General features: G+C 38.4%; 1 protein-coding gene across 1 annotated transcript in view; it reads left to right on the plus strand.

Moving 5' to 3' along the window:
• The window catches only part of Smad4 (SMAD family member 4), a 51,283-nt gene that overhangs the window by 6,521 nt on the left and 29,802 nt on the right, over nt 1–14,960 (plus strand). Inside the window, exons 2-4 of the mRNA XM_052201448.1 lie at nt 9,149–9,527; nt 11,190–11,364; nt 11,962–11,991. Coding sequence (XP_052057408.1) covers nt 9,279–9,527; nt 11,190–11,364; nt 11,962–11,991 — 454 coding nt within the window. The 5' untranslated portion in view covers nt 9,149–9,278. The remainder of the gene's footprint in view (nt 1–9,148; nt 9,528–11,189; nt 11,365–11,961; nt 11,992–14,960) is intronic.

Genomic DNA, 14,960 nt, shown 5'->3' on the forward strand with positions numbered 1-14,960 from the left:
ACAGTGGTTCTCAAAATATGCTATGTGGACTTCTGGGAGGCCCTATGCACCTTTTATTAAAGAGGTTATGAGCTCAAAATAATTTTCATAGTAGGGCGGAGACATTATTGGTCTTCCCTTGTCTAGTTGCATTGTGGTACAAGAGCAGTGTGGGTGGGGCGGTAGTTAGTGGGTAGAGAAGTCACGGATAGAGCAGTAGTTAGTGGGTAGAGCAGTAGCTCCTTGGCATGAATTAAATGTTTACTTGTGTTTTTTACATCCAGGTAATATGTTGAGCATTTGAAAAAAAAAATTGCAGTTTCACTTAAGAGTGCCCTAAGAATTCTTAAGTTTCACTTAAGAATGTGGTGAAGAAGTAAACAGTTTTAGCTTTTAAATAGTCTATATTTTGTGTGCTTAACTAGAAAGTGTGTATGAAACATTTGTGCACGGTCAAGTGTACTGCTCATGTCTAGGAAAACTACTTATGTGACTGATGGCTGCCTGCCGCTTCTCACGTGGGGCATCACCGTGACTCCCCTCACAGAGCAGTGCCTGTAGGTGGACTGCAACCCCTTAGACCTGGTGAGAGTGAGCGATGGTCGGTGACTGAGCTGTTGGAAAAACGCCAGTCTTTCAAGTGAACATGAGAGTTCTGGAAAACTTAGTTCTGTCTGCATTAGTTAGCTAGTTTTCTAATACTTAAAAGATTTTCTAGTGAGGTTTTTGGTGATTTTTTTTTTTTTTTTAAGGAATGGGGTTTTTAAAGATTCTTGAAAGCTGAGCATAGTTGTTGTGCCTGCAATCCTAGCGTGTGGGACGTAGAGGCAAGATCACACCCAGTCTGATCACATAGTGAGTTCTAAGACAGCCTGGGTGACAGTTTGACCCTGCGTCAGAACAACAAAGGAACAAACAAGTAAAATATCCTGAAAGGAAATGGTTCAGCATTTGGAAATCTGAGTAACTCAATGAATCAGTGTTTCCCTAGGTTCCCAGTTCCCAAGGTTATAAATCCGTCCAAAGTCAGTTGTGGAGAGTCATGTTCATATGGGCAGTGCTTTGTATACTGTGTGCAGCCTCACGTGGAAGCCGGAGGGTTGTCCTACCACTTTGCTTTTGTTTCCTTGAGTTTGCTTTGGTTTGGTGCTCAGCTCCAGAGAGCTGTTTGCCTCGCTCCAGTATGGCTGCCACGCTTGCGCTCAACTTGGCTTGCTTTGCTTTTTCTTTATCTTTATCTTTTTCTTTTTCTTTCTTTTTTTTTTTTTTTTGGCATGGGTTTAGGGAATTAAACTCAGGTCTCATGCTTGTTCCCTGACTGAGCTCCTTCCCTAGCCTCATCCAGCATGCAGGCTTCTGTGCACCAAGTCCAGAGTTTCAGGGTTCAGATTCACTTAGTAACCTTAACTGGTCACCACTTGCTAAGTTTTGGTATTGAATAAAAAAGGATATCCATTATTATCTGAGGGATATTAAAATATTCTTTCCAATTATACATATCTGTGTCACATTTTCTTCCTGCACTTTAAAATCCATAGCAGATTTAATGCTAAAGAAGGTAGAATTCAGCTGTCATCTGTTAATCTACACAGTAAAGAAATTTGCACAGAGGTAAAATAGTGCCATTCTTATTGTTAACTTTTGTGTTCTGGAAAAGATTATTTTTTTGTAAAAGTTATTTAGGCTATCATTAGTGGGCCTTTTGAGAAATTTAAATTAAAATTAAAATTTACTTTAAGTTTTAATTTGTTTCAATTTGTAATAGATACATGTTGATATAACCCATATTTTAAAAAATTAGGGTCAGAAAATAGACAAATATGTAAATAAAGAGTATCAGAAAACAGTTTGATCAGTGTAGTTTTAAAGTAACTAGTTCTGCATTTTTTTTAACTGGATTGCTAATAGAATATATTCATATGCTTTGGCTTACCTTGATGATATTTCTAAGATGTATATTATGTAAATTTTGTTCAGTTGTGCATTCAGGAACATGTAACAGGGATTTGCTGGCTTGAGTTTAGATGGCTAGATTCAGGATCCCAACCATTTTTGTCAAAATTACCTTTTAGATTTGATTTCTTGTTAAACTCTTAGGTTAACACTTACCAGTGTTAAGTCTAGTGTAAAAGGGACTTCTTTCCCTCCTTTGTAGGGAAGGTCTCATGGATTTCAGGTTTGTAGCCTGCCTCCAGCTCTCCAGTGTTAGAGTTTTAGGCATGTGCTACCTACCATACCTAGTGTATGTAGGCCAGGGGATCAACCCAGGCTATTTTGCTAGGCGGGCAGTCTACCAACCAAGCTCATCCCCAGCCTTCAAAGGGCTCATTTTCTTTTCTAACATCCCTTCCCATTTTTCATCAAAAGTTAATGTTACTGGCTTGGGTTCTTTCCATGCGTGGGACTCCAGTGTGGCCAGGCTTTCTTTGGTTCAGCATACTCTGGGAATTGTCTCACCTGCCTAAGTGAGAGTTTTCCTGGAAAATCAGACTGCCTTTGCAAAAGGAGGAACTATATGCTGGTCTAGGAAATAGATGCCCTACATAGTATTTATTGATTCTTTTTAAACAATATACTAGGTGCTCTCTGTGTGACTTTTAATTTATGGCAATCCTCCTGCCTCAGCCTCCCAAGTGCTGAGATTACATTTATGTATGATTCAGCATGCCTAGCTTCAGAACCTGTTAATTCTAAAATCAGATTATTTCATTTAAAGCTGGTGTTGTGAAAAACATTTAAATCTAAGACTTAGGAGTCAGCAGCAGCTCCAGTGGTCTCACCCTGTTCTTCCTGCAGCTGCTGTGCAGATTCTCGTTGTCGCCTTGGTTGTATTCGTTCACCTTATGCCTTCAGATGTTCTCTAGCTGCTCACCTGTCAGCACAGCATCTAGGTTGTGAGTTGTCACAGGGAGGGAAGTCTGAGCAGTTGCTTTTCTTGCTTATGTTTAGAATTTCTTCCCAGTCATTTTTCATTAATCTAGCACTTCAAAAGAGCAGACCTCTTGTTCTTTTAAAGAGTATTTCCATGCTAAGTATTAGTTTTATAATCACTTACCAAAGCATGTAACTTCTGGGAAACAAATGCCTGGTCTGTGCAGTACAGTTCCCTTCATCTCCTCTCACCTCTCCACACCTGCTGCTGATGTTGCCGTGGACTCTATCCCCAGCTCCCGAGTCTCTGACAGAATATGTGACTCTTCCATCGCCCCTACATCCCTTAGCCTGGCAGTTCATTTTCATGTGTGTGGACAGTATTTTACCAAGTATTTCGAGGGCTCCCTCTCCTTGAAATTTGTGATAGCCCAGGAACTATTGTCATTTTGGGTAGTTTTTTTGTTCTGAAGGATAGTCTGTCTGCTTTTGAAGGATGCTTGGTACTGTCCTCTCCTTTCCTGTTAGAAGCCAGTGGTACTCTGCTTCTCAGCTTCCCTTCCCTTCAGTGACCATCAAAAATTATGCCCAACTAAGTACTAATCAGGCCTGACCCTGCTACACTTCTGATATCAGAGGACAGGCATATTCAGAGTGTTATGACCAGAGACCAAAAATGTCTCTGGATATCTCCAGATGTCCTTTAGGAGACTGATTTGTTCTGTTGAGGATCACTGGTATTGTAATATGACTATGGCCAATCAAAGGCAAGGATAAGTAATAACTTTTAAAAGGAAATGCACGACTCCTCCTTTCCTTCTTTCCCTTTCTACCTCACATGGAAGGAGAATGCTCTGTCAGTCTCTGATAGGGCCGTGGGTAGTAACCAGGTGGATCTGTGATGAATGAAGAGCTTAAGCAAAATACATCTGTAAACAGTGGGTATCTGGGGACTTGGTTATAACTGTAGCATAGCCCTTTCTACCTTGATTAATGCATTATATCAAGATGGGAACGTTTTATGTTGTCCTGTTTGCTTCCATACCACTTTAGTTCTTATGTATTTGGTAATATGGTTGTGTTTTCTAGATGTGTTGTACACACGCGCATGACTAGGGATTGAATCCAATACTGCATACTTCATAGGTACCTGTTTCACCATTACCTTCAAACCCTAGATTCCAGGCACTTGGGAGGCAGAGGCAGGCAAATTGAGGCCAGCCTGATATACAGAGTGAGTTCCAGGACAGCCAAGGCTACATAGAGAAACCCTGTCCTGAAGCCCCCCACCAACTGCCCCCCTCCCCAAGAAAAAATATTATTTTATGAATTGAAATCTTGCTTTGTTGCCCAGCTTTTTAAACCTTTGTACTCAAAACAGTTTTATTTCACTTGGATGTATAGCAAATAAAAATAGGTATACAAGTCTAACCTTTCCCGGTAAAGCATAATTTATTTGTTTTTTTTGCTGTACATAAAGTTTTACAATTTATTGAAGATCAAAGTAAGTTTGTGTATTAATAGGATGAATATGCTTGTTGATTTTTTACAAAAAGAATATGTCTTTGCTAAACATTTGAAGCTGCCAGATAGAAAATATTTTCAGTATTTTTGGAATTGGTCAATATTTTGATTTTATGAACATCAGTGCTGACAATACTACTTCATACACACACAGGACAAGGTGGAAGAAGGATGTTTAGAGCCATTTCACAGTTGTTGGTACTCTAGTTTCAATCCTAAACCCAAATTCATTAAGCAAGTAAAAGAAAATGAAACTCAGTCACTCAAATGACAGTGTTTAAGACCAAACATTCTAATACAGTATAATCCAAAATTACTCTAACTTGATACATGTCGAAGAATGCTGGCAGGAAAATGCTGTCTTTTGTCCTCTGCAGTTAAACAATTCTGTTTTAGTAAGATCTGGGAACTGCAGTAAGTAAGGAGTAGTCTTGAGTCTGGCTGCAGCAAAGTCACACATTGAGTGTGAGGAAGCACTGGCAGAAAGAAATGCCTTGGCTTTAGTACTTACTTTTTGTGCGTTCAAAAACCTCTTACTATTGGTGTGTGTGTGTGTGTGTGTGTGTGCGCGTGTGCGTGTGTGTGTGTGTGTGTGTGTGTGTGTGTGTGAGAGAGAGAGAGAGAGAGAGAGAGAGAGAGAGAGAGAGAGAGAGAGAGAGAGAGAGCTCTATGTTTAATTTCAGGACCTCTAGATGGGATCATAAATTACAGTTAAGAAACTGTGGCCCCGGTGGACTGCTGATGTGCACCACTACACCCAGCCAGAGTCAGTTCTTACTGAATAAGCATTGCTCTTTAAGTAGTGTTGTAGACATTTTTGTGAAAGGGCTTTGTTGGTGGGGTCTAAGTGATAGCATTCTGGAAGACACAGTGAAGAATTATCTTGGCATCTCACAAGACTTGAAAATGTCCTACAAACTCACATAGGAGAAAAATAAACTTAGTGTATAGTCCAATTTTTTTTTCCTTATTTGAAGCTCTTTTTTGAGCTTTATCTATTCACCATTTGAGAAAATCAATGTCACCAACATGTCCCAATATAATGTTTGTCTTAAAAAGTCCGAATATGTAACTCTCATGTTTATGAGGCCATATAAAGTACAAGTATCTTAACTCCTTTTTTAAAAAAGAGTTTGACCAACGCTAGATACATATTCTGCTGAGCTACACTCTGGGCCTTAGCTTCTTTAGTCACATTTCTGATTTGGTATACCTTACATCAAAATACAGGCCTTACATTGTCAGTCTTTTCCTTCTTTATTAAAACAGTTAAATTTCTTGAATAGATTGCATTTTAATTTCAAGACAACAAAGGAGGTGCTCTAGGTTGTTACAGAAATGGGATGTTGGTCTGAGAAAATGCTTTCTTGATACATGCCTACTAATCTGTAGCTCTAGAGTGTTTGCAAGTGTGGGTTTGTTGTTTTAGTCAGTTGTGGCTCCTACATGGCTTTGTATATACTGTTGCATTTTATTACTCAGGTAGTCTGTAGGGTGGGCAGGACAGATAGATACTGTGCCCATTTCATAGACCGGACCACACAGAGATTTAAAGAGGTCATTTATGTTGTTAGAACTTTAGTTGAAACTTACAGCTTTCAGTAAGAAACTTACAGACTTTACATGTCAGTATTTGCCCACATCCATTACATTTCTATAGTCTAAAGTTATACAATGTAGGAATACATTTATATATCTCTGCTGATACTGTTTTCTTGTAAGAAACTTCTAAATTCTATTTAAGATCCTTATCCAAGGAATACAATAAAATCTAAGATAGGAGAAAACTGTTTTTATGAAAACTAAGTTATTTTTGTGTTTAAAGAAACTTAAAATTGATACAGCCTTTGCAATACTGCCAGCTCCCAGACAGCCCAAGTTTAATAAAGAATAACCTTTAATATTGACACTGTGGAAAAATGGTTAGATGCATATACTTAAATTGTACATTGGTAGGAATTTATAATAACTATGGAATACAAATGAGCTTCTTTGCAAACTTAAGTACGCAAAGACAGTACCACAGAATAAAAAGGGTATAGTCAGTCTATAGACACTTGCTTGGTATATGTCAGTGTCCTTTTTTTTTTTTTTTTAAACTGCTGCAACAAAGCGCCACAACCAAGGCAACATAGAAAAGAAAATGTGTAATTGGGGCCATCTTCAGTTTCAGAGGGTCAGTTCTTGGCTATCATGGTGAGGAGTGTGAGAGCAGAGGTTGTGGGGTAGGAAGACAATGATGAGAAACCCCCTCCTCTACCTCCCCTGCCCCAGTGACACACCTCTTTCAGCAAGGTCATGCCTCCTGGTCTTTACAACTTGGGACCAAGTATTCAAACATAGGAGCATGTGGGACTATTTTTATTCAAACCACCAAAGTCAGGAACTACATGGTGTTGGGAATTTGAAAGGTGAAACTGTTTTCTTGACCCTCTAAATTTGTAGTGTTATTTTTTTTTAACTCTTAGAACTGAGAGACAGATATGGTGAAGTTACTGTAATATGACATGTAAAATATAATAAAGGATAAGAAAGATGTATCTTAAATTTGAGGTAAAACAATAAGATAAATATAATACAATAAGAAAAAAATAAACATTTGGGGAAGAAAATCTCAGGGATTGAGAGCAAGGGGGCAGTTAAAATATTTTGAAAGGAAGCTAGGCCTTAATTGTTGAGTGGTTAAAATGGGGGTGAATGAATGTTTTAGGCCAAAGAAATACTATGAGTTAAGTGTGTGAAACACAGCAATGTGTTTGTTGGACAATATGTGGGACTTACTGTCCTAGAGGATGACAGTTCCAGTTTTCGGTCCACAGGTGTTTTAGTTATACTGTTCATTTATTGAACAGTGAGACAGAAGAGACACCAAGACCAAGGTTAGTTGGGGGTTTGCTTACAGTTTCCGAGGTTTAGTCCATTATCATCATAGTGGGAGCATGGCAGCACTCAGCGTTGGAGACCTGCATCCTGTTCTGCAGACAGGTTATGGGGAGGGCTTTGGAAACTTGAGAGCATACCTGCAGTGACACACTGCCTCCATCAAGACTACATCTCCTAATCCTTCTAATCTTTTCAAATAGTGATAAAGCAGTCACATACTTGAGCCTACAGGGGGCATATTTATTCAAACCACCACAACAGGTGTTTGTGATATAGAAATTAACCTAGTGAGTCTGGCAGTGAGAGGTATCAGACTAGTAGTACTCATGTTAGAATGGAGTTTTTTTCTGTTCTTTCAGTCTGAAGATTGAATCTTGGGTTTTTAGCATGCTGAGCAGGCATTTTATAACTCAGCCATATCCTGACCTTAGGAAAAGAGAGAGAGAGGAAGAGGAAGAGGGAGTGTGTGTGTGTGTGTGTGTGTGTATAGGGGGGGTGTGACAGGTAGGTAACTCTAACTGAGTTGTACAGTCTGGCATTGAATCTATGGTCTTCCTGTCTTAGTCAACCAAGGAGGTGGGATTGCAGGTATGCACTACTATGCCTAGTACTATGCTTTCTCTTTTTTGTTTACCTTTTTTTTTTTTGACTATACAGTGATTTCCTGTACTTCTCCCTTCCTCCCTTTCTCCATAAATAAATCATTACTTAAAAGTAAGACTTTGGACACTGCACATGACTGTCCTTTTACACACCCTTCCCTATGCCTTTGAACTGCGAGTGGCTAACCTCTGTCATTGTCTTCTTATGTTTCCTATGATATACTTTATTAGGAGAAGATATAAATGAATGTGTTTTGAATAACATCCTTTAGAAGCAAATATCTTAGGATTCAGACAGTGAGTGCTTTATACTGAGTACCATGTACAGTATACTTCATATTGTTTTTTCTCCCCTGAGTTCTCCTTTTATTTTCAGCCTCGGGGTTAAGTAACTCTTTGTCTAACAGTTTAGTATAACTGGAATCCTAATCCTGATCTCTGATTCTGCCCACCCTTGTGCAAATAATCTTTTTCTGGAAAGTGTCTCTTCACTGACTGTTTATTAGCTGGGTTTATCTTAGTTAGCACTTAGGAGACTGATGAAGGGGTATTGTGGTGGGTCCAGGCCAGTGTGGGCTACAGAGTAAGACCTTGTTTCATATTTCGTATTTATATTTATACATATGAGTAAGTGATAACTATTGACAGACGTGAAATTTTGCTTCTTTATGTGGGGGTATAATGAGTTGAGAAGCATTTTAAAAATAACTTTAGAGCAGTAGTTTCAGCCTGTAGGTCGTGATCCTTTTGAAAATTGAATGGCCCTTTCACTGTGGTTGCATATTGGATACTATGCATATCAGATATTTACATTATGATTCATAACAGTAGCTGAATTATAGTTATGAAGTAGCAACGAAATAATTTTATGGTTGGGGGTCATTACAACATGAAGAACTGTGCCAAAGGGTTGCAGTAAAGGGTTGGTTGAGAACCAACCACTACTTTACAGGAAGTGAATGTTAAATACCAATGATTAGTGTGAATTCTAAGAAGGGTCAGAATTGTAGCAGTGGCATAGAAAATAGGGTACAGAAATAACTAAGGAAAAATTTGGAGTAATGGCACATTTGGTAAGACTTTAGTATACCTTTGCAATAATGAAAAGACCTGAATTTTTAATGATTTTGGAGTATCAAAACTAGCTATATTTTATAATTAAGCTATTTCAAACTTTAAACATTTACTATAGGCATTGAGTCTTTTGAATAAAATGGAACAGTTTTTCTTCCCAAAATAATTGTATCTACCTTGTGAAATGTGTTCTCATCTCTCTTTTTCTTTCTTAGATTATCCTGCTCACCAGATGTCGTGACAGTTTTTCTTGCAGCATTGGCTATTGGTTTTCACTGCCTTCAAAGGATCAGAATTACTCCTGAAATTGGAAAATTTTTGATTTAAAAGAAAAAACTTGAACAAATGGACAATATGTCTATAACAAACACACCAACAAGTAACGATGCCTGTCTGAGCATTGTCCACAGTTTGATGTGCCATAGACAAGGTGGGGAAAGTGAGACATTTGCCAAAAGAGCAATTGAGAGTTTGGTAAAGAAGCTGAAAGAGAAAAAAGATGAATTGGATTCTTTAATAACAGCTATAACTACAAATGGAGCTCATCCTAGCAAATGTGTCACCATACAGAGAACACTGGATGGACGACTTCAGGTTAGTCTTAGAGTTTTGTGTGTCTTCTGTGCTGGTAGAATAATAGATATTTTTAAATTTCCTCTTAAGTTACTACCAATTTAATGTGAGCTCCATCTCCATATATCTATTTCATATATTTAGAGATTTATTTTTATCACTTATGTGTGTTATATGCGCACATGTGTGTACACTGAAAGAGGCAATAAGAAAGCATTCCCAGATGCTGCCACCAAACTGCTTGTCATAATAGAGCATCGGGCATTCTCAGTGCTGGGCCAGCTCTCAGGCTTCATGCCTCTGACTCTTAACATGCTGTGCATCTTTTGCCAGTGTGCGTGAAGAGAGTATATGGAAGAATAGACAAAAGATGGATGTTATCTTTTTTATGTTATTATTCAAAACTCATGCAGTGAAGAAAAATGGAAAAATAAGTGAGAAGCCCTATATTGAGAGCTAACTCCCTGTACAGCACGCCGGCATTCATCTTAAGGTTCCTGCTCCCACCCGCCAGCCTTTCTGGTACTGTAAATATACAGACTTACGTATTGGACTCCTGTGATTATCAGAGTATGAAACATGTAGTGGTCACTTTTTTCATTTAAAGGTATATACATGAAGAAGTATGGAAATGTGATGGTAGATCTTAGAATTTTATTTCTACGTCTTAGACATAATTTTTTGACAAATTCATACTTTTTGCATTTTAAAAACCAGAGTGCAGGCCTTAAAATTGAACTCTGGTCAAATTCTTGCTTTAATGTGTGATTCTGGATAGGTTATTTATTCTTTGTAACTCAGCCTAACCTAGAACTTGAGGTTTTTTTCCCACCTCAGCCTCCTGAGTGTTGAGATTACAGGTGTGTACGCTAATGCTCTAATTATTTTGAACTTTGGATTTCTCATCTATGAAAGGATAGTTGCAGTCTGAAATGGGCTGTGGGGGTGGAATTATGTGTGGGACGCTCAAACCTGTTTTTCTTAGTGTATGCTGAAGACATAGCTCTTCTGTGACCTTAAAAGGTGTGAAGATTTCTTTTATCTTGGCAAATAAGCAGGTCCTTAGGTAACATACCTGAGCATCCTCTAATTCAGGTCAGTTCTGACCCAGTCTACTTAAGAGATGCCAATCATAATCATCAGCTTGTTTTACTTGTACTTCTGTTTGTCTGCTGTAAAGAGTTCCCACAGTTCCACTCACATGCTCAAGCATCTCTCCTAACTGAGGAAACCTTATTTACCATAACGAAGGGTATTACAAAGGCTCCAGGTAGACACATAGGCAAGGTAAACCTCCATAGCCTCTCCAGGACACCCAGCCTCCAGGAACCACGTGGTCAGCTGTCCCAAGCTCTCAGACCCTGCTCTTTCTTTCTTTTTTTCTTGCAGGTTAAATTACCAAGACATAATTTAAATCATTGTAATTAACTCTACATTATAACCTTCTCCTTCAGCAGAGACTGGGGAGTGGGGCCTAAAGTTCTGCCATTGTCGTTCCAGTGGTTGTCCCTCCTGATGATCCTCTGGACCTGTAGCCTTCAGTTAGCTTAGACCTCAGAAAAAGCAGCTTTTAGAGGCCTAAACTTTTAAAGGAAGGAAACTGGAGCGAAGCTGTGTGATGCTCACTCTGTAGAGTAAGTCCCTCGCATGACATGTTTAATAAATGATTGTGTCTTTTTCTAGGTGGCTGGTCGGAAAGGGTTTCCTCATGTGATCTATGCCCGTCTCTGGAGGTGGCCTGATCTGCACAAGAATGAACTAAAGCATGTTAAATATTGTCAGTATGCATTTGACTTAAAATGTGATAGTGTCTGTGTGAATCCATATCACTATGAGCGGGTTGTTTCACCTGGAATTGGTAAGTTGACTGTCACTGCAGCACCTTCATTGATGTGTAAAGGGAAAAGACCCTAGTAATATTTTATCTTTTCTAAGTTAAAGCTTATATTTGAGGACCACTTAAGACTTCAAATGAAGTTAAAGAATCAGAATTAAAATTTTATTTAAGCTAGGTGTCATGTCTCAAGCTGGCCAAGAACTGGCTGTGTAGGCAAGGATGTTTCTTGATCTTCCTTCCAGTTCTTGAGAACTGGCATTAGAGGCACGCACCACCATGCCTGGCTCAAGAGTCGGGTATTTTCAATGAAATGTAAATACTTAAATCAGAACAAATTTGTGGGGTTTTTTTTTTTTTTTTACACTTCTAAAACGGAATATATAAAATTGATCCTTTGCTTACTTTGTACATCATTGTAGCAAATTGGATGGGAAGCATCTGTCTATCTTCTATCTATCTATCTATATCTAGCCATTTACCCTACTTTTACATTGAATTGACTCATGAAATTTTGTAATCTATGACTTAAATTGATGTTCTGTAACTTAAAATGTAATGGAAGATATGTTCATGGTAATGATTTATGTTTTATTTTCTTTCCCTTTAAAAAAAAATAAGATCTCTCCGGATTAACACTGCAGAGTAACGGTAAGTAACTGGATTCTTGTAACTTTTTCTGTTTTCTTTTAACATGTCTTGTTCATAAACAAGTGATTTGTGTAGGAGGTAGTAACACAAGAGAAAAATTGCTACACTGAACGTGCAGATATTGTAGAGGAGGTATGCAGTAACATGAAAATTGGATTTATTACATTATTTTATGCATTTGAGTGTTTTGCCTGCGTGTATGTCTATATTGTGTGTGTCTGCTGCCAGTGGAAGCCCCAGTGAAACAAAAGGCTAATGTGTTTTAAGATAAGAAGATCTACTTGGTTTTAATTTGGGTGTTTTGGTATGTATGAAAATGGAGTTTTAAAAATCGGTTTATTAACAAACTGAAATCTCTTTTAAAAACCTAATTTGTGGAGATGCTTTCATTGCCGTCTTAAAACAGCTTGTGTTCTAAACCAGGGAGTAAAGTGGTGCTTTCTTCACTCAACTTTACAGTTCTGGAAAGGGCTGTTTTCTTCCAAGTGCCTGGTAATAGAGGGATGCTTCAGGTTCTAGAACTGTGGATGGTGGTAGTGGGAGCCTTGATGGTCTGGGGATGGTAGCTTTAGGGTTGCTGACATCTCTACCTCCGCTGACTCAGAACATCTGGAAAATAAGCATCCTTCAGGGCATCACCATCCTCTATCCATGGTTTTGGAATTCAGGTTTGGGAAGCTATAGTGACAGTTTCAGAATTTCAGTATGGAGTGGTTGTGAGGAGTCCACATCAGCCTTGTGGATCCCCCTAGTGGTAGTTCTGTAGACAGTCTTGCCTGCTTTAATTTGCTTAGAAAACAGATTTCTCACACATTTCACTTTTGAACTGGACAAAAATAATAGTAGGCTAGGTAATGAACAGCTGAGAAGAATGAGACATTTCCTTCCTTGTCAGCTTGGATTGTACAGTCGTCAGTTCTAGCATGGCTCATGTCTTTCCTGAAACTGACCATACTGTCCGGTGTATTCATTTTACAAATACTTAGTGAATTTTTTATTGCCTGCTACTGTGCTTAGGGATATTAGGAAAAATGTGGCACAGTTCTTCTATTCAGAGTCTTTTGGAAGAAAGAAAAAGTTAACAAGACATAGCATGCTTTAGGGTTAGGGCTTGCTTCTGTGCCAATAACAGAATGCCCAGTGACTTCAGCTTTCTTTGTCACCTATGGAGAATTCATTTGTTCTTTCATACAAAACTTTACAATCTTATGACTACTCTAAAAATATGCATTAAAAGAGCTTACAGTTACTAAATGATTATTGTATGTAAAGTACTGGGCTAAATGATTTATGATTATTTTAGTCATGTTCTATTGCTGTGAAGAGACACCATGACCACAGAAACTCTTATAAAAGAAAACATTTAATTAGGCTTGCTTATACTTTCAGAGGTGAAGTCCATTTGGTGAGGAACGTGGTCCCATGCACACATACATGGTAGCTGAGAGTTCTACATTTGAATCCAAAGGCAGCAGGAAGAGAGAAAGATATTTAGCCTAGCTTGAGCTTTTGAAACCCCAAAGTCCACACTTTGTCCAACAGGACCACACCTCCTAATCTCTCTCAAGTAGCATCACTCCCTAATGACCAAGCATTTAAATACGGGAGGGAGGCTGTAGAGACCATTCCTATTCAAACCACTCAGTGACTGTTGTGCCATTGTCCACTGACAGTTTTCTGTGCTGCGTGAGGTTATTTTCACTTTTCCTGATTAGGAGACATGAACCTAGAGAGCAAGGAACTTGCTCAGCTAGGAGTCACCGTAATGTGGGTTTGCCACAAAATATTAAACCACAGAACAGTGTCATAAAGTCAGGCTCTGTGAAGTTAGAGAGTCACGTTTGTTTTTATTGATATAGCTATCACATTTGTTACAAGAATATGTGCAACATGGGTACACAATTCATTTTTTTTCCCAGTAAATGAATTTGTTAAATATAAACTCGGAAAGGGAAATACTTTACAAATTGATATCTGTAATGGCTATTCTTAGTTGTCAGCTTGACTAAATCTGTAATTGATAAAAAACCCCAAGCAGCTAGGCACAACTGTGGGAGACTTTTAGTTAAATTAGTTAAAATCCAGATCACTGGAGATTGGAAGACTCACCTTAAGTCTGAGCCCCCAGAGTTTTAAAATACATGGAAGAAGGACACTTTGGTTCTTTGCCTACTTACCCTCTTTCTCAATGGCAAGTTTATTTGTTTACTGATGCCAGAGCACACTTCTTTGGAATTCCAGTGTATGCTGAAGACCATCTAACTCATTGTGGATTGGGTAACTGCTGGATTCTTGGATTTACCTTAGGAAGACAAGCTGTTGTAAGACACGCTTGACTACAACTTGTAAGCCACTCGAAGAAACCCATTTTTTTTCAGTCATTCTACTAGTTCTCTTCCTCTAGAAAACTCTTGACTAATAAAGGGTTGTGGTTATAGAGAAACAGAATTTTAAGGATGAATTCAAGTATCTGGAGCAGGCTTGGACATTTGCCAATGCCTACACTTACTGAAAATTCCCCTGAAAGTGTGGAGAACACTCAGAGCCCACGGGTAGAAGTATTTAAGGGTTTGCTGTTTGGAATAGGGAATTTAGTGATTCTGTATATAAAAATTTTGACAATATGTGGAATAAGGAAAATAATAATGCTGGCTGGTTGCTTCTAGCATTTCTGCATAAATTGACAATTGACAAAAAAATAAGTTTATGGATAAAATTAACCAACTTCTAGTATCTCAAGATGCAGAAGCAGAGGAAAAGAATAGAACTTAGTGGAACACTTGACTAGCTTCAGGTGTGTTAATCAGCCTAAAGATTTTTAAGTGTGCCCTGGAAGAGGATTTTCTCTTTAGTAGCCATAGAGCTGAAAAGTTTCAGAAAATCAAACCAAAGCCCTCATTATAAGATTAGACTTGAAAGATACACAGGTGGTGGTTCACACTGCATTTCCCCTTAACTCTCCTATTTGG

This window comes from Apodemus sylvaticus, chromosome 13 (assembly GCF_947179515.1).
Source record: "Apodemus sylvaticus chromosome 13, mApoSyl1.1, whole genome shotgun sequence".
Taxonomy (NCBI): Eukaryota; Metazoa; Chordata; class Mammalia; order Rodentia; family Muridae; genus Apodemus; species Apodemus sylvaticus.